At 36.6% G+C, this 19,879-nt stretch overlaps 1 protein-coding gene across 12 annotated transcripts in view; it reads left to right on the top strand.

Moving 5' to 3' along the window:
- The window catches only part of EVI5 (ecotropic viral integration site 5), a 74,223-nt gene that overhangs the window by 23,231 nt on the left and 31,113 nt on the right, over nucleotides 1–19,879 (top strand). For 6 of the 12 annotated variants that reach the window (XM_071750731.1, XM_071750721.1, XM_071750727.1 and 3 more), the window contains 8 exons: nucleotides 1,353–1,413; nucleotides 3,840–3,893; nucleotides 6,269–6,301; nucleotides 6,858–7,004; nucleotides 13,726–13,860; nucleotides 15,950–16,090; nucleotides 16,603–16,758; nucleotides 18,185–18,331. In XM_071750731.1, coding sequence (XP_071606832.1) covers nucleotides 1,353–1,413; nucleotides 3,840–3,893; nucleotides 6,269–6,301; nucleotides 6,858–7,004; nucleotides 13,726–13,860; nucleotides 15,950–16,090; nucleotides 16,603–16,758; nucleotides 18,185–18,331 — 874 coding nt within the window. The remainder of the gene's footprint in view (nucleotides 1–1,352; nucleotides 1,414–3,839; nucleotides 3,894–6,268; nucleotides 6,302–6,857; nucleotides 7,005–13,725; nucleotides 13,861–15,949; nucleotides 16,091–16,602; nucleotides 16,759–18,184; nucleotides 18,332–19,879) is intronic. The other 6 variants (XM_071750725.1, XM_071750723.1, XM_071750724.1 and 3 more) reach the window with 6 other exon arrangements.

Here is a 19,879-nt window from a genome sequence, read left to right as displayed (position 1 = left end):
TAGTTATTCATTGCTTAATTTTGATTTTTCCATCTTTTAAGTTTTTGGTGTTTTATATTAGAAGCAGTTAAAATGGAAGTTCTGTCTGCAAGAAAATTCTTTTAAAGCAGTACTTGTCACTTTTCTTAACTGTAATAAAGCTCTATGTTATTTATAGCAATAACGTAAAAATCTTTTGAAGAAAGATGGAAATTATGGGGAATTACAACACTTTACTGTAAACAGGGTCTGAATAAAAAAGTAGTCTGGGGGGTGGTTTTGTTGAGGGGATCGTTTGTTTTTTTGAGGGTGGAATAGGGAGGTTAAACTTTGATTTGACCTAAATTCTTAAGACTTTAGTTCTTAGGAAAAGTATTCAAAGTGCTAAAGACTGCATATATAATAAAGTGTAGTGCTGTTTAAAATATAAATTAACTACACTTTGTAATACCATTGGTATTTGTAAAATAACTTTCATTTGGGCTTTGAAATCCTCAGCATAATACAGGGGTTTGGGTTTTTTGGTTTTTTTTGTTTTTTGTTTTTTTTTTACGGTTAGTTGTGTGCCTTATCCTTTCTGCCTGTGGTAAATTGTTCTGATAAGCCAAGCTGAACATATTGTGTTATTCCAGGGTTAAGTTTGGCAAATTTCCAGTTGTGTGTAATTTATTGTACATTCAGTGTTCTTGGACTGCAGATTTTGCTAGGGTCTTTCAAGTTGAGTTTGCCAATCCTTCTGTCAGTGGCCAGTGATCAAGGCTGTAGAGTGTGCAGTCTTTTCTAAAACAGAACCAGTAACAAAGCTTTCAAAAAACCCTTTTTCTCTGAAAGCCCATGTAACTGTATATAGTTTAAAATCTTACCATTCTGAGTCTAAACTTCCTTGGTTGCCTTATGTAGAGGCTTTTCATATTTCAGTTTGTTTCTCCTTACCTCTTTTTTTCAGTTGGGACAATTCTGTGGCTTGCTGGAGAGGGGCCAAAATTCCTTTTTATGTTTAGGATCTTTGTCTCAAATCTCACTGAGCCTTTCTGACTTCAAGCTTTTCAAGCTCTGTTTTCTTTTGGCTGAATCTATTAAAATGAATATTGTATCATTACATTAGGTGGTTATTACAGAGTAACCCCAAATCATTGCTACTAGAAATATATACAAGTACCTGTGCTTTACATTACAGAGTCTGTTCATATCCTTGTGTTTAAGTTTAGTTTTAATGCCCAGCCTAAATATTTATAGGAGTGTATTTGAAGTGGCCATGTAAACAGAGGAAGTATCAGTAATATGTATCTCTGTTCTATTGTTGTTTGTTAGATATTACACCAATAAGTTGTATGCAGTTTTTCTAATTATAATTTGCTGTTTCAAATTTTTAGGTTAGAGAAGGAATACACTACAATAAAGACAAAAGAAATGGAAGAACAAGTTGAAATTAAAGTAAGAGAGCCTCAATAAATTTATTTATAGATCAGTTTAATTCCTACATGGGGGGGTCACATATTTCATCTGTATTTGTAGGACATCTAAATGAGACCTCCAGACTCATTCAGCATTTGTTTATGGGATGCTTGTTCATAAAGGACACTTAATGAAGTTACTGAGAGTTTGGACATCAAAAAAAAAATCGGATGGAAACCTGCTGTATTTAGCTCTTTTCACTTTTTTCTGCTGACTAAAGCCTGGTTATAGGTGGCCTCATTTACCAGAGGTTCCAAATATGCTGGTTTAGGATTAGGTGTCTAACACAAGAGGTTTTTAAAACACATGTTAAGATGAAGTTTATCAGAATGCACTTTTGACTGGTTAATAATTGATTTTGAGATCTTGATCTTTTCTTAATGCATTGGACCCAAGACTGAGAGTCTTCTGTCTGCATTTTTTCTTCTGGAGCTTCTGCAGTTGGTACATAATGTGGAAAAAAACATCCTGCAATTGCAGCTTATGTTTCCTTTTTACTAACTGATCTACCTCCTATATGTACGTAATCACTGCAACTGTTTTTTTTCCATGACATAAATAGGCATTTGCTGATTATTTTTTTTTCCCTTTTTCACTTTGTTTTTTTTTCACAGCAGTGTTTGATCTTGGTTCTTTGTGTCAGTTTTTGGCCCATTTCATGGGAAAAGACAGTGAGAGAAATGATGGGCAAGTGTAGTATGTAAAGCTTAGTAGAGGGAGTGAGGTACAGCCTTCCTCCTTCCTGTCCTGCTGGTCATTTTGCTTTTCAACTTCACTTTTTAAGGCATCAATTCTTCAGAAAAATTCAGTGGCATGCACCTGGGAGCACAAAGGTGTTCCAAGCTTTTTCAGGCAGTTTGATGTGGTTGTAGCAGGCAGCAAGGCAGTTAGCAGCATTGGAACCTGCTGTAACAACATCCCAGATTGGAAGATTTGCAGGACTTGGATGACAGCTTTGCAGAATAAAATCACTTGCAAGACAGATGTAATTTCAGAATCACAGAATGTCAGGGCTTGAAAGGGACCTTTGAAGATTATTGAGTCCAACCCCCCACCAGAACAGGACCAAAACTGGGGCAAGGTCACTCAGAAATGCATCCAGACAGGTCCTGAAAGTCTCTAGAGGAGACTCCACAACTGCTCTGGAGGTGTGGAGCCTGTTCCAGGGCTCTGTAACCCTTACAGTAAAGAAATTCTTCCTCATGTTAAAGGTGGAACTACCTGTGCTCTATCTTGAATCCATTGGCCCTTATCTTGTCACAGGGCACAAGTGAGAAGAGGTTGTCTCTTCTTGATGCCCAGCCCTCATATATTTATACACATTAATTAGATCCCCTCTCAGTCTTCTACTCTCCAGACCAAAAAGCCACAGGACTCTCAGCCTTTCTTCCTAAGGCAGGTGTTCCAGTCCCTTAATCATCCTCGTAGCCCTCTTAACTATATATTAACTTAGCAAGTTAGTATTTTAATTCAAATCCTTCTCTGCTCCCCATCCCTGCTGTCCCCCCAGAAAGCCCCCCAGAAAAAACAAACAAAAAAACCAACCACCACCCCCCCCCCAAACTACCCCAAAGCAAAACAGCCAACAAAAGCAACCAGAAACCCCACCATAACCAACACCAGCAATTCAAAGCTGTATCTTTCTAGGCCCTGCTTTAGGACCTTGTATAAACCATTTCTAACTTACTCTCTTTTGCTAAGAAGCTCTGTTATTTTAGGGAGATGAAAAGCAAGCACATTGAGTCTGACTCTTAGCCTGACAGGATAAAGCCATGACTGTAGTGATATTCTTGGGCTCGTTTCCTAGGGATTCAGAGCTCTTCTGAATGTTGACAGCTAAAATTTATAGGAAATGCACTGCTAAAATATGCAGTTCTGTATAATGCTTTGATGCTTCTAGGGCATGTGAGGTAACAATTCTCAGTATAACCTTATTGATTAAATAAATATTGCTATGTCATTTAACATAAATCTTGGGAGGAAGATGAAAGGAACCTCATAGATCTCAATAGCCTGTCCTAGTGCAGGGGGTGCACTTTCATGTCCTGTAACCATGAAGACTGTGTCCAGCTTTGCTTATGAAGAGGAGGCTGTCAAGTCTAATGTGTAGTTAAGGTCTGTGGTTCACCTGCAGATGTATTGCTTTCATCCTATGCAATACAAACGCTCTTGTGTGACACAAGGTGCTTTTGTGTAACAACATCGTTTCTGTATCAAGCTGTTTAATCTCATCTTTTGAGTCAGTGTATCATAGAAAAGAATGTTAAAAAGGCCACTAATTACTTTTGCATTTATATTGATTTTCAGAGATGTGATGAGATAAATAAGTTGTTAGCTTGTTTAATTTTTGTCAAACTTCCAATTTATAACTTGAGAAATACAATTTTAAACTGTTTGCCTTTCAGAGGTTACGAACTGAAAATAGACTCCTAAAACAGCGCATTGAAACATTAGAAAAAGTAAGTATGATGGTGATAAAGTTTAATCACTGTTAATTTATACTTAAATTGATGGCAGATATATCAAATGGGAATTTCTGAATTTCAGCTTACTGGTTTTCCCTCTCATCTGTGGTGTTTACTAGCAGTGCTTAGCGAAATAGCATGGCAGTAACAAAGTAATGAGGGTCAGTGCTTGTAAATTTTTAAGGATGTCTGGCTGTTAGTGAATATGAAATCAAGCATTTTGACATACCCAACTTTTGTACTGTTTTTTTTCTGAATTAGAAGCATCAGTTCAAAGTCCAGAAGACTACATGAAATAGTGGACTGCTTGGGTGGAAAAGAGGTTATTGTGAGACAATCCTCAATTTTGAAAAACTGAAGGTGCTGGGTATTTTGCATAGGAGCAAAATGACAAACCTACCAGTGACCACAGAGATGAAGATGAAGGCAGATTATTCCATCGCTAGCAAATGCAGCAGTAGAGAGGTGGTGTTGCAGCACCAGTGCAGGGAGTCTGCTGCCATTGACTTGTTCTATATGTTTCTGAAATTCTGTAACAATTTTGGGTACATGGTGGGGAGAATATCTTTTAAGACTTTAATCTCACAGATTTACTCTGGAACAGAGTTTTATAAGGCTCCATTGTAACCAGATATAACTTTAAAAGTATGCACGGTAGCTGTTGTTGATACGTGTCCAACAGGCAGGCCTTGTTCTCCAGTGGCCTCTCCTGTGTTCTGGTGTCAAATTCTCTCTGAGCTGGTCTGCTCTAGAATGAGAACATATGTGTTCATCTTAACCCTGAATATCTTTGAACAAATGCACTTGTATGCTCTTGGGAGTTACAGATAGTTATTTGTGTTCCACTGGGAAGAAAATGGTAAAGATTCGAGTTGGAGTGATACAGTTAAAAGATGTCATACTTAACATGTTAAATCCCTAACAGTTTCTTAGAAAAGCAGTCAATCTATGTCAGATTCTAATTGACTTTCTGAGTTTAGTTCGAAAAAATGCACATAATGAGGACATACTGTGAAAGCTGTGACCAAAAATACAATTTTGTAAACATCTTTGTTCCTAATAGGAAGTGCTGATAAAATTAACTGAAAAGAGCTGACATTTTAAAGTTAGAAGCTGTAGTGAATCACTTCAATGCTCATTTGGAAAATTTATAATAGTAAATAGCCCTGGTTTATACCTAACTTGTAAATGTTTGAAATCAGATTTTAATTTTTTTTTTTTAATTACGAAATCCTTGATGAATGGCAAGATGCTTGTGTGTTTGCAAATTCTGTTCTTAAGTTTTCAGAATTCACTTATTCACTTTCAGAATATCTCATTCTGACTGGAATTAGAACATTTTAAAATGGGAGAAGTATTTATTAATAAGAATTTCTGAAGATTAGTATAATTACAGCATCTGAAAAACAGATCATAAAGTATGAACAAACATCCAGTTCTTCTGTTGGAAACTTATTTTTTTTTTTAAATACTTTTTTCTCATACTAAACTATATGATTTAATCATAATTTCCGTAGTGACCTTAATGATAAATATACTAACTACTAAGCAATAGCTCATATTAGCCTGTTAGAACTTTATTTTTAATGAAAGTTGCAAGGACAATGATGGTCTGTGTATAGATGTGTTCTCTGTTGTAGAATCTTAAATTGAGTACTTTTAAGTGTGATAGTGTAGACAATTAATAAAATGAGCAAATTGGGGAGGGGTGGGGAATGTAGTGCTTTTCAATGTGCATAAATGAAAAATTCTTGCAAGACTTTGGCAAGAAAAGAAAATCTATGAACTGCTCAATTGAGTTACTGCAGGAGTCCAGTAATACAAAATATTATCTGTCATGCTTGAAATCTTCTACTTGTCTGACAGTTTGCACCATTTAACCTCCTGCTTCATCTTTTTGGAAGCTTTGGTTGTGCATGAATGACTCAGTTCTTTGTGGAGTTTCCTGTGTGCTCCAAATATGGCTACCTTTCATGTTCTGGATGGACTACAGACCAGGTCTTGCATCCCTCTGCAAAGATTGTATCAGTAGCTTCTGTTTATTAGGGAAGCAAGACCTTCACATAAAAATACCCACTCTCCTGTAGGTGAATTTTAAGCGTTAAGGAAATCTGGCTTTGAGACCTTCTCATATCAAAGATAGATTGTGCAAAAGCTATTGCAGAAAAGACTGCTTCCAGGGACTTCAAGGCTGAGTTGTCTTAATTTATATGAAGAGTTCTTAATTTTTCACGAAGAGCTCGTTCGGATAATGGGTAGAATTGGGGCATTTTCTTTCTCTCAGCTCTTGTCTTTTTTGTCACTATTATCACCCCTTTGTTTTTTGTTTTTTCTTTTTCCTTATTCCTATCTGAATTTTTCCTTTGTAGGAAAGTGCTTCCTTGGCAGATAGATTGATACAGGTATAGTCTTTTAGTCTTTTACTGTATGACTCTCCTCCTGCTTTTCAAAAACCCCAAACTGTCTTAATGCATGCATATTTGCATGCTGTATTCTATCCCTGCCTTGCTGATCTGGAACAAATATAGAGCTAATCTCCTGCTAGAAACTTGTTTAATTTTGTTTACTAAAAATACATGAACCCAATACCTGCACGTATTTTTCCTAACCCATTTTTTTGTTACAAATTCCTATGACGAATGGATTCTGTGACATCATATTAACACTGAAACTGAATATTGTGAACTTAAATCTGTGCATGTACAACTGAGTAATATTGCATGACAGGAAATTTTATTGAATGCAAGTACACAATTGTGCTTGCTTTTAATGGATGCTGAACTCTGTGAATAAAGTACTAAGGCAGCTGTTTAGTACTGTTGTGTCCTAAAATTTCAACCAATTGTGCTCTGTGCTGTTTGCAAAACCAATCCAGTGAAATAAGCAGCTAAGCATCACAAAGACAGACTGTCTTGGATTTGTCCTCAATTGCTTAAAAAAAATAAATTATGTCCTAAGGGACAAGTGACAAGGGCCCAGGAGGCTGAGGAAAACTACCTCATAAAACGGGAGCTGGCCACCATCAAACAGCAGAGTGATGAGGCCAATACTAAACTGGAGCAAGCTGAGAATACCATCAGGGAGCTCCAACAGCAGCAGCAATGGGTAAGAAGCCTGACAGCACATCATCTCATCCACTCATGTTTTATTTTTCCTCATCATGACATGGTCTCTGTGCTGTTCTTGTAAATGCTTGTTCATTGTGATTTGCATTCCTCGAATTACACAAATTTGACTGAGTGATAGTTTGGTCTGTTCTTACTCATAGATCGCATTCGTGACCCCAGATAGATATAGTACTTATTTTAAAAATAAAAAACACAACAAACACACCAAGGCAAAAATGGAACAACAAAAAAAAACCCACTACCACCAAAGAATACTAATAAAACCCCCCACAAAAACCCTTAGGTAGCTCTAATGCTGAGAATTTAGCCATTGCAAATTGTGTCACTTTAAGTACTAAAACTGAGAGTTGATTCATAATACCATTACCTGCCTTCTCATTTAAGTCAATCTCTTCTGGTTAATGTTTCTTCTGTGTACCAGTTTTATTTTCCCTAGCATGCTTGAATCTGCTGCTTGCAAAAGCAGAAGGGTATTGTACCTGTATTTGGAACTACAGGACTTATTAAAGGTGTGGGTTTATGTGCAGATAGAGAGGAAAACCACTTTTAGAAGCTGTATGTAATACTGTGCGCATATGTATTATGTGTTTTAGGTAAAATAATGTGTAAGAGTTCAGACTGTTGCTGTGAAGCTGTGAAGTTTCTCTATGTCACTTACAAAGTGTTCAATATCTTCTCTTGAGAAAGGGAGGGAAGCACTTTCAGCAGTCTTCACTTGCTGAATAATCTGTTCACTAGCAGTGTTGATGTGAATATGCTCATACAGTTTTATGTAAGTGGTATCCAAGCACTTGTCTGAAGCCCTGGGCATTTCAGGTGTATGCAGCAGTGCTTTTTAGAAGTACAGCGTAGTGCAGCTGCTTACAGGATCCTTTACAAGCAGTACAGCAGTTTATTTTAGACATCTTCCCCCAAGGCTCTGGGGAAGACTTGTGCCTTGTCTTAGAAGGTGAAGATGAGATCAACTATTACACTATCAAGAGATCATAACTTAAATACAACATTAAAGAAATAGTTTATTATGTCTTGTTCAATGCATTTCAGTGTAAAAAGGTTATACATGACAATATTTATAATAGTTGCAAGGAGTTATTAATGACCTGTTACTCTGTATAGTGTAATGATGCTTTTTATTTAACTTTTAGCAATTTCTTTAGGGTAAAAACTTCATAAAAATGATTATTAGAAGCATGGGGATATTGTAGCAATGCTTTAAAAAACTTTAGATGTGTTGTAATCTTTCAAGGGAAATAAAATGATGTTTATAGACTTGGTAGCCAATTGTTTACTCTCTGTTCACAATAGTACACATGCTTGTGGAATGTCTTTTTGGAGGCATCCGTGTTACCTGCACTCAAAAGTTATTAAAAGGACTAAAATGCTCTATTTATCTATTAGCTAAATGATGAGTAATATGATTTTTAAAGCTTATGCTTTTAGTCATGCAGGGAATCCTAGTAAGTAGCAGTGATGGGCTGGCCTGGCAGGTTGGCTGGGCTGTAGATAACTGGATTGCAAAATTGGCTGGATTGGATCTGTGAGGGCAGAGGGTTGGAGCAGTGCTGCAGGATGGGGAGTAAGTAAAATGCCAGAATGTGCAGTTAATTTAGGAGCCTGCTTCCTATCCTGCAGGCTTGCAACCTTGTTTTCCTCTCCTTAGGTGTGTGAAAATGACTATAGGAAATAGTCTGAGTATGCTTGGAGCTGGGGCTCCCTGGTTATAAAGGGATTTGACCCTAATTAGTGACTGATTTTGAAAGGTTAAGGAATAGTACTGTGGTTCTGACGAGCGTCTGAATTAACTCTAGACAAAGTGGTGAAAGGGCTAGCATGGTTCCAGTTAATAGTTCCATAAATTCAGATGCATTAGCAAGATTTGTAAGGGAAGAGGCTTTTAACTTGATTTCCAAGCATGGAAATCGGAGCAACAAATGTGATGAGCTGTGTGCGCTCAGGGCACCACCTAGTGGAAAGGCATCAGTTGCTGTTCAGTACTGGCATTGCACTTCAAAGAGAGAACACGAAATCTTTTTGCCACTTCGTAGTGTTGCTCATAGCAATACTGTTCTTCAGTATTAAGAATATTTGCTTAAATGGTTGTTTCTTTTGAAAGGTTGTTTTGTTTTTTTTTTAACTTACAAATGTCCACATCATTTATTTGCACTTATTTAAAGGTACAGCACCCATCCTACATATTTCATAATCTGCATTGTTTCCAGTCCAGTTCTGTTTCAGCATGGCTGAAACTCTGAAGTCTGGGCATGAATTTTCTGAATTAGAAATGTATGAAAAGAACTGCTTGGGGGCACTTGCAGCTGCCTCTTCTAAACGAGACTATGAGCTTTAAAGAAAAAAAAAAGCCTAGTTTTACTCTTAAATCATAATGCAGGAGAAATAAGAGGTTTTTTCTTGTTCATAGCACAAATATTGTCAAAGCAATAGTATTTCTAGGAAAGCTAACATCCTTTGTAAAGAGTTTATGCATTTGTATTTAAAAATATCATTTAGGGCTTATTTGTTCTCTGAGATTTGATTGCAAAAGCTGGGTGGCTTAAAGGTAAGTATTGAATGTGCCTACTGCATGTCTGTGTATGAAGAAATTCTCTTATCACAGCATGCAGTACTGCTTTGTAAGGCTGGATGCAGAGATGGGCATCTTTTTGATGAGTATCTTTTTGACTGAAGTCCAACACCAGAATCCCATATTACATTCAACTTCAGTTTTTCATATGCTGAAGTAATAATAGGGAGTTTTGAGTTGAACCAGAAAGACTTTGTTAAAAGTGTTGAATCTTCTTAGAGAAGTTCTTACCATTGTTTCCTAATGAAAGGAAGGCAAGTTCTGCTATAGTACTTATTCCAGACAACCTGGGAATAGTATTCGTGATCACATAATAAATCACATATTAAGTGTCATTGAATGCATTCTATGTATTTCTGAATATATTTAAGGTCATTTGGAGGGGGGAAAGGAAGTAAAAAATAATAAAGTTTGAGACATACTTAATTTTAATTTGGGTGTGAACTTTTACATGTTAATAGAGAGAAACTCTGTCAGTGTAAGGTTTTTAAGAACAGTGTATGACCTGTACAATTTTTATATTGATAACTTGGGAAAAATAGTAAGAAAATTGTAAAGCTGGTGCTTTGGCTCTCCAAACCAGAATGGTTTTGAAGAGAATGGAACTGGTTTTCTTTGGCATGTCTAATCTTTAAATACAGAAACTTGGCAAAGGCTTCTAGATGTAGTGGGTAACCAGCAGGTTAACAGGAAGGTGGTTTTTTTCCTCATACTGCTAGTATATCAAGAACTGGAAAGAGGAAGTTGTGCCTGACTTCAGCTGATACAGAAGGTTTTCTGTGGAGGGATACTAAGACAGAAGATACTTAAGGAGGTGGGAGTGAGAGTAATCTAACCTAATCCTGATAATTAGGTGATAAAGGGTTTTTTGTTTTTTTTTTTTTTTTTCTCTGTTCTTTTTCTCTTATGGTTTCTAAATTAAAAAGGGAGCTTCTGCTGGATGTATAAAATGAATAAAATAACATTTTCTTCCAGTTAAATACACTTCCACAATACAAATCTCAGTCTTTCCCATGGATACTCTAATTTGCAATGATTACCTATTTCATCAGCCAGAATGCTTGAAAATTGAATCTGAGAAATAAGTGATAATTCAAGCTAAAATTGCTTCACATCCTATTTTTAAGAAGGCTCTTCGTGTATCATGTGAAGATGGAATTTTCATTGACTATACATTGATATGGAAGCATATGCATTTTACAAGGTAATTTATGGCATTTGGTTATCATTACACCAGCTCCATAATGCATAGGTTTTTTTCAGGAGCTCATGCTGAAATGCCTAATAATAATTGAGAGCATAATAATTTCTGTAGGGATTTTATGCTTGTAATGCGTGCTGCAACTTAACAGAAGGCTTAACTTTATTGTAAACCTTTTTATATTACATTCTGATTTGCAACCAAAAAGCAGAAAAGAGAAATACTGTATTTAGTGAAGTACTGCAGCTAGTGCTTAAATGTGTAAACAAAGTTGGCCAAGCAGCTGCTGAACAATCTTATAATTGTCCTTCAGTATAGAGTACAGGAATATATTCTGTAATAAACATAATTATCTGCAAAAATCTGCCATTGGCCAAAATAATACTAGGAATGGTTATATCAGTCTCTAAGATTTTAATATTTCTGAGATTTTAAGAAAAGTTGTGGGAAAATAAATACAGTTGTTTGAAGGCAAGCAAGGACTTTTTTTTCAGTAGTAAATGGCTGTGGGACTACATTTTTTGTGCTTTGTATTATAGACATCTTTTCAACACAGACAAGAAAAACAGTGTTATTGTGATTAAAATGTTTGGATGGTGCCTGGAAACCTGGATTCACATTGTGGGTTTTGTCACAAATTCTAGGGCCTACAGACAATATGTAAGAGCAGACTTTTTGTGCTAGTGTCAGTCTTAAAGCAGAAGTTTGTTTTGACTATAAACTTGTGTTATTTTTTTGTACTAAACTATTACATTTTTTTTTAAGGAGCAAAATCCTAACTTTGAAGTTGTGAATACTGTTTTTTAAATCTGTTTTGATCTTGGCTGTATTTTTTTCCAGTCTACGAAGGTCAAAGTTTGTTGCTGAATAGATGAGTGCTCCTAACATATTCCTTAGGCAAGCAAAATCTAAACAAAGGTTTAGAGAGTATGTTATTTACAGTATGCTTACACATTGCTGCAAAGTCAGGATGTATTAAGCTTTTTCAAATCTCTTTTCCCTGGGAAGTACAAGAGGAGTTCTTACCTGAGAAAAACATTCTGTTTTGTTCCATGTGTATCTTAAACAGAATCTGGAACAAGAAATGTAGAGTGTGCTTAAGTGTCTGTACCTATCAGCTGATGGACTTGGACAAACAGCCATGAAATAACAAAGAGCTGTTTCCTGTTCTCTGCATGGGGTTACATCTCACTTGTAGCAATTGTAGAAATGCATCAGCATTGCCTACACACCATCTATGTACATGCAAATCAGGGCTACCTCCAGTGCTTGTTGAGGCAAAGGGTTGAAAATAATAGGAACTAAATTGCCATTGTATGAGAGGGAGTAATATTAATTATACTTTGTATAATTAAACATTCTCTGTGATCTTTGTATGTTAAGCATTCTCCGTGTTCAACTGGGGAGTTAAGGTGGGTGAACACTTATATGAACAGTCTCAGTGGCACTAAAGACTGCTTGCATGAGTTACATTTGCCTTGTAATGCTATGTGTGTATCCCCTCTGATATAGCTCTCTGTAGACATAAGAAACAGAATAAATTAGAACACAAAGTTTAGTTAGTGTAGGTTTTGAATTTGGATTACACTGTAAGTCATGATGAAAGGCTTAGTTTTTACAGGCAGAGAACGATTAAATTATTTGAAGCAAACAAAGTAGGAAATAGGTGTATAAATGAAAATCCATAGAGCATTCACTACACTAAAGTTAAATTGTTAGTTGAATAAAAATTAATCTGTGAATCCAAGTATGGTATTTATTCTTCACAATATAGGTGTGTCACAAAAATATATTGAAATATTTCTCTTTAGGCTTATTTTTTTCTGGGTAGCTATGCATACAGGGTAGCTAGGCAACTACTCTCTTTTTTTTTTTTTCTTAAGACAGAAACTTAAATGCTGATTTAGGGTGGTGTGGTCTGTCAAGCAAGTCTGAGAACATGTGGTGAATCTCAAGTCATTTTAAAGTGACCCAAGAAAGAAATAAAATGTATTTTGTAACTATTGCCTGGAGGAAGAAAGTTAAGTGTGGCTTTTGAAAGCAAATGGTATGACTTCAGCTGGATGTATCTGTTGAAAGATGCAGCTCCATGAATTTTTGCAGTAGCAAGTGAAAAGATAAATCTCACTTTTAACTGCCTGAAAAACAGTGAAAGAATAAGTTAATGGTGCATTAATTTACCTGAGCAGAGTTTTTTCTCTTCCCACTGAAGTTTGGAAAGGGTAACTTCAACTTCTGAACTGGCTTTTTATTACGTAGGGAATGTTTGGTGTACACGAAGCTGTCTGGGGATAGTCTTGGAGTAAGTCCTGTATGGAAAGAACCAAAGTTCCTTGTAGCTTGAGACCATGCTGCCTGTCTAGAAGGGGCTGCTCTGCTACTTATGCTTGGATTTTTTTGTTAATCCACAGGGCTTGCCTGAGAGGAGAATCTCAGAAGGGGTATCTATAGTGACTAAAATATGACTATTTTAAATCCAAGATTATGGAAGGCTTCTGTTGAATCAGAGTTTGAGTAAAGATCAAGAGATACTTGTATTAGCTTTGTGATTTGGTAGCCTTTGCTAGGCATCTTTTTCTGCATATCATGAAGTAATCACAGAACCTTTGAGGATTTTTCAGTTTGGGTAACAATGAGAGAAAAGCATGAGCTCATCATAGGGCTCTCAGTTTGTCTTAAACATTTGACTGTGCAGAGATGCAGTTGGTCAATAAGCACAGCATTAGGGTTCTTACTGTCAGCAATCTGGATGAACATGTTAGTAACTTGGATAAGGTATGCATTTCTTCTGTTGATCTTAACCTAGTATTCCTCATGCTAAGCATTTTAATGTACTTTTCACTCCAAACCTGGCATATAAAACCCCTTTCAAATCATTTGTGCTTCATACTAAACACATTTCTACAAACTTTGTAGCATAAATGCAGTACACGATACAGTGAAGACTTTGTGCTACAGCTGGAAAAAGAGCTGGTCCAAGCCAGACTGAGTGAAGCAGAATCCCATTGTGCCCTGAAGGAGATGCAAGATAAAGTTCTAGAGATGGAAAAGGTAAACCAAACCAGGACCCTTTGTATGAAATAGCACCAGAAACAGAATACAGGTCCCTGTAATTCTTTGCATAACTGTGCTCTACAGTCTTCTCTTCTGTGATTTCATGATTGCAAGATGTTTTTCAAACCTGAAGTTTATACAGCAGAACCACTAAGATCTTTCTGGACTTGGAGCGTTTTGTGGAGAACAGATCACTTTCTGCAATTCTGAAGCCCACTGCAGTGGAAAATTGGATTCTGTTGGGGTCTTTACAGTAAATATCATGTGTTTCAAAATCATACCCTGCAACAAGAGCAATAGGCTTAGGGTGAGCATTGAGGTGATGTGAAACTAGATAGTTTAGGAGAGGAGGGTGGAAGGAGTTCAACGTTGCCATTCACAGGTCTTTTTACCATTATGAGCAATGAGATGAGTTATCTCCATTGCTGAGGATCAAAATCTCTGCTGCTTTTTGGGTGCCATTCCAGCTTGTAACTTACTGATGCCAGAGTTCGAGTTGTACTCAAACCAACTGTCAAGCATTTAACCTTTCTTTGAAGAAAAACCTAACTGCAAATAGCATAGAGAAAAAGGAAAGGAAAAAAAACATTAATTGACCTAGTAGAAAGCAGTCTCTTCAGATCCTATTGTATTGGCTTTGGAAATTGCTTCCTTGTGGAAATTTTGAAGAGTTGTGTACTCAGGAATGTGGCCGGAATTTACAGCTGATTAAGTTAACCCCCTGGAGTCAAGAGTTGAATTACCTGAGGGGCTTAAGGGGAGTCTGGCAGGCTGATAGTGTGGTTGCTTTTAGTGTACTAATCATTAGCAAGAATTCATGAACTAAGGTATTTTTCAAAGTTCTGAAAGAGTCTAATTCTTTACTTAACCTTCATCAGCATGAAGATCACATATACTGAAAACATAAATGTGAGGAAAGACTGGAGCAGGAGGGGGAAATTACAGTGTGCCAAGCAAACTGATGCAAAGTAGTATTTCAGTCTCTTTACAGTCAACTTAGAGAACATGAAAGGGATTGAAGTAGTACAAATTCCTGCAAATGCAGCTCTTTACTGCTCTTAGTGATGTGTCATTATCTGGGAAATTTCTGCTCAATAACCCAAAACTTGTTTGGCTATACTGAAAGTGATACAAACATCCTGAAACACACCCTGTCGCTTCCTGTATTTGCCAGTTCTAGGATCCATGATTTGAAACAGAGAGAGTAATAAATGGCTCTTATGCTGTGCTCTGTTAATGTTAATAATGTCCTTTGCTCTTAAGAAAAGTCTGTCACAGTACTGCATATCTACAAAAGTATTTGATTCAGCTGAAAATTACTACCGAGAAACACAACAGAAGGTGATGAAGCAGAGTTCAACTTCTGAGTATCTAGTGACCAGTGATTTGATGTAGGGATATTGTAGCTAGGCAGACTGTGTCCTTTTTCTTCCCTCATGCTTCTTTCTCAAACTTGTATTGTTACACTTTCATCACATTTACTTTCCCCGGGTCATTCCTGCCATGTTTTTTCCTGTTTTCTGTTTATCTTTGTCTAGTCTTTCTACTTTTTCCTCATGTGTTTTTGTAAATATCTATGTACTTTCATCTGTGAGACCTTTTCTTGACTGGTTGTTGTTTATTAATGGGTGGTTCCTTTGCCTCCTTTTTGAAGGCAGATGAGCTACTTCCCCACACTCAAAATAAAAAAAATATTATTTTTTCAATAAGCCTAAATAAAAGTTATAACTGTAAAGGTGTTGTTTTAGTTTCTCTTTTGCTCTATTGCTATTAACTAGCTCAAAGTCTTTCAGATTTCTTTGCATATTTTTTATGATATGCAAAAATAGTATAAAGCTTTGTTAAAGATGCCACCTGAGCAAGACAGACTATGTAAAATGACCTTTTCAGCTTTTTTCTGTAGTTGGCAGTTGGAAGACACTTACTCACGTGCTATATCCAGGAACTTAAAGTCGAGTGACTGTATTTTGTAGGGCATGTGTAATAAGGTTTGGTTAGTAATAAGACTTGTCTGTATTCTTGGAGTGGGTGTCACTCAGCACAATTTTATTCAAATACCTATTTAAGAGGATGGTCCTTGTTGCAGAGGAACAGCTCTCTCCCTGATGAGGAAAATGTTGCTAGACTACAAGAAGAATTGATTGCAGTAAAATTAAGAGAAGCAGAAGCTCTGATGGGTCTCAAAGAACTAAGGCAGCAAGTCAAAGATTTGGAAGAACACTGGCAGGTATGGGCAACAATACACTTTTAACAATTTTTATTTTTAATGAATGATGATGAAGCAAATAGCAACTGAAATTTCGAGATGTAGAGATCAAATAGAAACTCCAGTGATTGTGGATCAAGCCACTGAGGTGAGAAAAATGTTTAAATGCAAGCTGACACAAGAAATTTTAGTTCAAAAGTATGTTAGAAATTGGTCCCTAGTTGTTAAAGATGGGAGGCACCTGTGCTGCCAGCTAACCAGACTTGTAGAAAGGAAGCACCTGATCAGTGCTCCTTCTTCACTAAATATTGATGCGGGCTAGAAGTAGGTGAAAAGTCTCAGGACATACTTGCAATTCACTGGCTCAGCTTTTTAACTGTTTCTAAAACCAGTAAGTCTGTACGGGTTTCTAGTTTTTAGGACAAACAGGAGCACTATAGTGACTTGGTTTACATATAACTCAGACCTTAAATGAAATAGGGGAACACCAGGAAAGATCAGGCCTTATGAGCAAGGGCATGCTGTTGTTTCAGCGTCATCTGGCACGTACCACTGGAAGATGGAAAGATCCCAGAAAAAACACAGTGAACGAGCTACAGGATGAGCTGATGACGGTGCGATTGAGAGAAGCAGAAACTCAGGCTGAGCTGAAAGAGAGCAAACAAAGAATGATGGAGATGGAAACACAGGTATGTTACTGAACACAGACGTGTGAATCGACCTGGATGCTGGCAGATTTGTGTCAGAAGCTAAAGATGTGATGATCTTTTCTCACTTGAACTAATTGGTAGATTCTGTGAATGTGTGTGAATCTTAACTAAAATGTTACTGACGTAACAAAAGTATGTTTAAGGTGTTTTGAATTTTTCAAACCTAATTGATCAGTTTGGTAACTGTAATTCTAATTCTTTAAATGCCTGAGAGAGCTGGGACTCTTTAGCCTGGAGAAGAGAAGGCTGAGGGGAGATCTTGATAATGTATACCAGGTTCTAAAGGTTGGCTGCAAAGATGGAGCTGGACTCTTTTCAGTAGTTCACAGTGACAGAAGGAGGGGTGACAGGCACAAGGTGAGAGATAGGAAGATCCATTGAAACATAAGAAGAAAATCCTCTCCTGTGAGGGTGACAAGGCACTGGAACAGGCTGCCCAGTGAGGTTGTGGATCCCCTTCTCTGCAGATACTCAAAACCCACCTGGATGCAGTTGTGTGTAATGTGCTCTAGGTGATCCTGCTTTAGTGGAAGAGTTGGACTAAATGGTCTCTGGAGATCCCTTCCAACTCTGACGATTCTGTGATTCTGTGTAAGGATGTGCTACTCAAGAGAGATGACTGCACTGCAAGGCATGTGGTGGTTTATTTCTGACAGAGGCACCACTTCTTCTATATCAACTAAATAAAAGTTATCACTTGCCATAATTTAAATTTTTTTATTGAAGTGTTAGCTCTTTTTCACTACAGTTAAAGGTGTGCTTTTGGTTTGTTGCTTTTTCCCCATCTGTATTTACTTTAGTCAGTAGGGGGCACAGGTATCCTGCTATTTGGACTACAAGTATTAAACTCACAAGACCTTTAGGTACTTCTCACTGCAGTGTTATGCATCTAGTCTTTGTATCTGCCTATGCTTTTTTACTTTGATTTGATAGAAATGGAGTGGTTCTCATGTTGTGTACTAGTCTATGCACAGCTTCATATAAAAATGATGACTTGTACTAATATGCTGATTTAATTAAGGTGCCATATTCCTTTGAGGAGCTCATTGAGCTGAAAAATGTGCACAAAATATTTCAGCTTGTTTCTGTAGTTGAGATACAAGTTCAGAAAACCTTTGCTTTACCTAAGCAAGAGATTAAGAAAAGCAGATGTAGAGGAGCTTTGCAGTAATGACCTTACAATGAGTCATCTGGTGTTTAAAAACAATTTGAATATCCTGGTCATAAACCAAATGTTATGCAAACTTCTCTGATTATACTTAGAAAATTCTGAAAGCTTTTTAAGAAAAAGGTTTTTTTCATAGTAAATGCTGTGCAAGTCTTTCTTGACAGGGTTTGGGAGTTAAATTAGTACCTAAGATCTTTCCTGAACATGCATTTTCTTTCCTTTTTTGGTAAATTTCAGAATCAGATCAATAGCAACCATTTACGAAGGGCAGAGCAAGAAGTCACCAGCCTACAGGGGAAGGTGCAGTACCTTTCTGCACAGAATAAAGGACTTCTTGCTCAGCTGAATGAAGCAAAACGTAGACAAGCAGAGATTGAATGCAAGGTAAATGTGTGGTAATGGATATGTACTTCTTAGTCTTGTCCTCTGTTGTTGAACAGAATTGTCTCAACTGAGAAGCAGAAATCACAAGACCAAAAGTTTTTTACTAGTATGGCAGTATCATCTGGAATTTACCATCTCACAAACTCACTTGAGGTGCAAAGTTGCTTCTTTGTAGTCCAAAAAAGATAAAATTTTCTGTGAAGTGTGGTTCTGCTCAGAAAAGCGTGTGTGTAACATAGGAAAAGACACTTTTATATAACAGATTCTGATCACCAAGTAAACTGATTGTCTTCAGTGACAGAAGAGGTTCATTACTTCAGCAATGACCATTACTGCATAGTTAGTTTAGGTTTGAAAAAAGAGAGTAAAAGTAGTATTTGAATAGAGAGGTCTATGGAAGGGCATGTTGTAGTAGTCATCACCTAATAGTAAACAGACTGTAAGAGGAGAGCCTAAAAAACACTGGGCAAAAGAATTGTTTTATTACTGTCAAAGGACAAAAGAGGTAAATCTGATATTTGAGTCTCAGATTTAAATAGTTAATTTTGTAACTAAATCCATAACTATTTGCTAATAACTTTTGGGTGCACAAGTTAAAGATCTGATATGGACAGGGAATAAAGGATAAGTCTTACAAGCTTTTTCCTTTTAAATTGGATGAGAATTTTCCTAAAATTCCTTCTTACGTATTTACTTAAAAAAAAAAAACAAAAAAACCAGTTTTAGTTGACACTGTAGTGAAGATATTTTTTGCTATTTAAATCTTATTTCCAAAAGATTGATGAATAACTTTTTATTAAATTAGCTAATGTTGAACTGTTGGTAATTTCTAAATTGGCAACTTATTAGTATGTTACCAATAGTACTGTAATATGAGATGAATAATCAGAATGCTATTTATTAAATGGTGGCCATGAAATGGCAACTTGAGAGCAGATGCTGTGATGTAATAAGTTGTTCATGATCACATCTTAGTCTTGGCCTTTATTGTAACCAAAACTTTATGTGCACTACTTGTCTCCTTTCTAATTCACACAGAACACTGTTACTGGTTGAATGTTAGTTTTTCAGTTTTCCACATTTTTTTAGGGTGGGTGGGTGGACTTGATGATCTTAGAGGTCTTTTCCAACCTTGATGATTCTATGATTCTGTTTAATATGTTACTGATAAAACAGTTTTGTATTCAAAACTAATGAAGAAGGTTTCAGTAATCTTTCAGATAATGTCATGGAGCTGTACAGACAGATGTTAAAATTTTGTAGCACTCAATATTTTTGAAGTTCTGCCTTGCATCTCTATACATCTAGCAATTCTGTTTTTCCTAATTCCATTAGAAACTGCTGTTTGATTTTTCTTCCTGTTGTTTGAAGTCATCTTAAGTCAAGGTCTAGTTTTATTTCTGTCACCACATCTTGGCTAGGTGGCAATATTTCTGCTTGAAGAGGTGTGTCAAAATAAGATATATTTGCATTTTTAACTTGCCAGTTGCTTATTTCTGTGCAGCAAAGCGGTAACATCATTTCTAGAGCTTGTATTTTTCTTTAAAA

This window comes from Heliangelus exortis, chromosome 8, assembly GCF_036169615.1.
Source record: "Heliangelus exortis chromosome 8, bHelExo1.hap1, whole genome shotgun sequence".
NCBI classification, from domain to species: domain Eukaryota; kingdom Metazoa; phylum Chordata; class Aves; order Apodiformes; family Trochilidae; genus Heliangelus; species Heliangelus exortis.
This window is presented reverse-complemented; position numbering and strand designations above follow the sequence as displayed.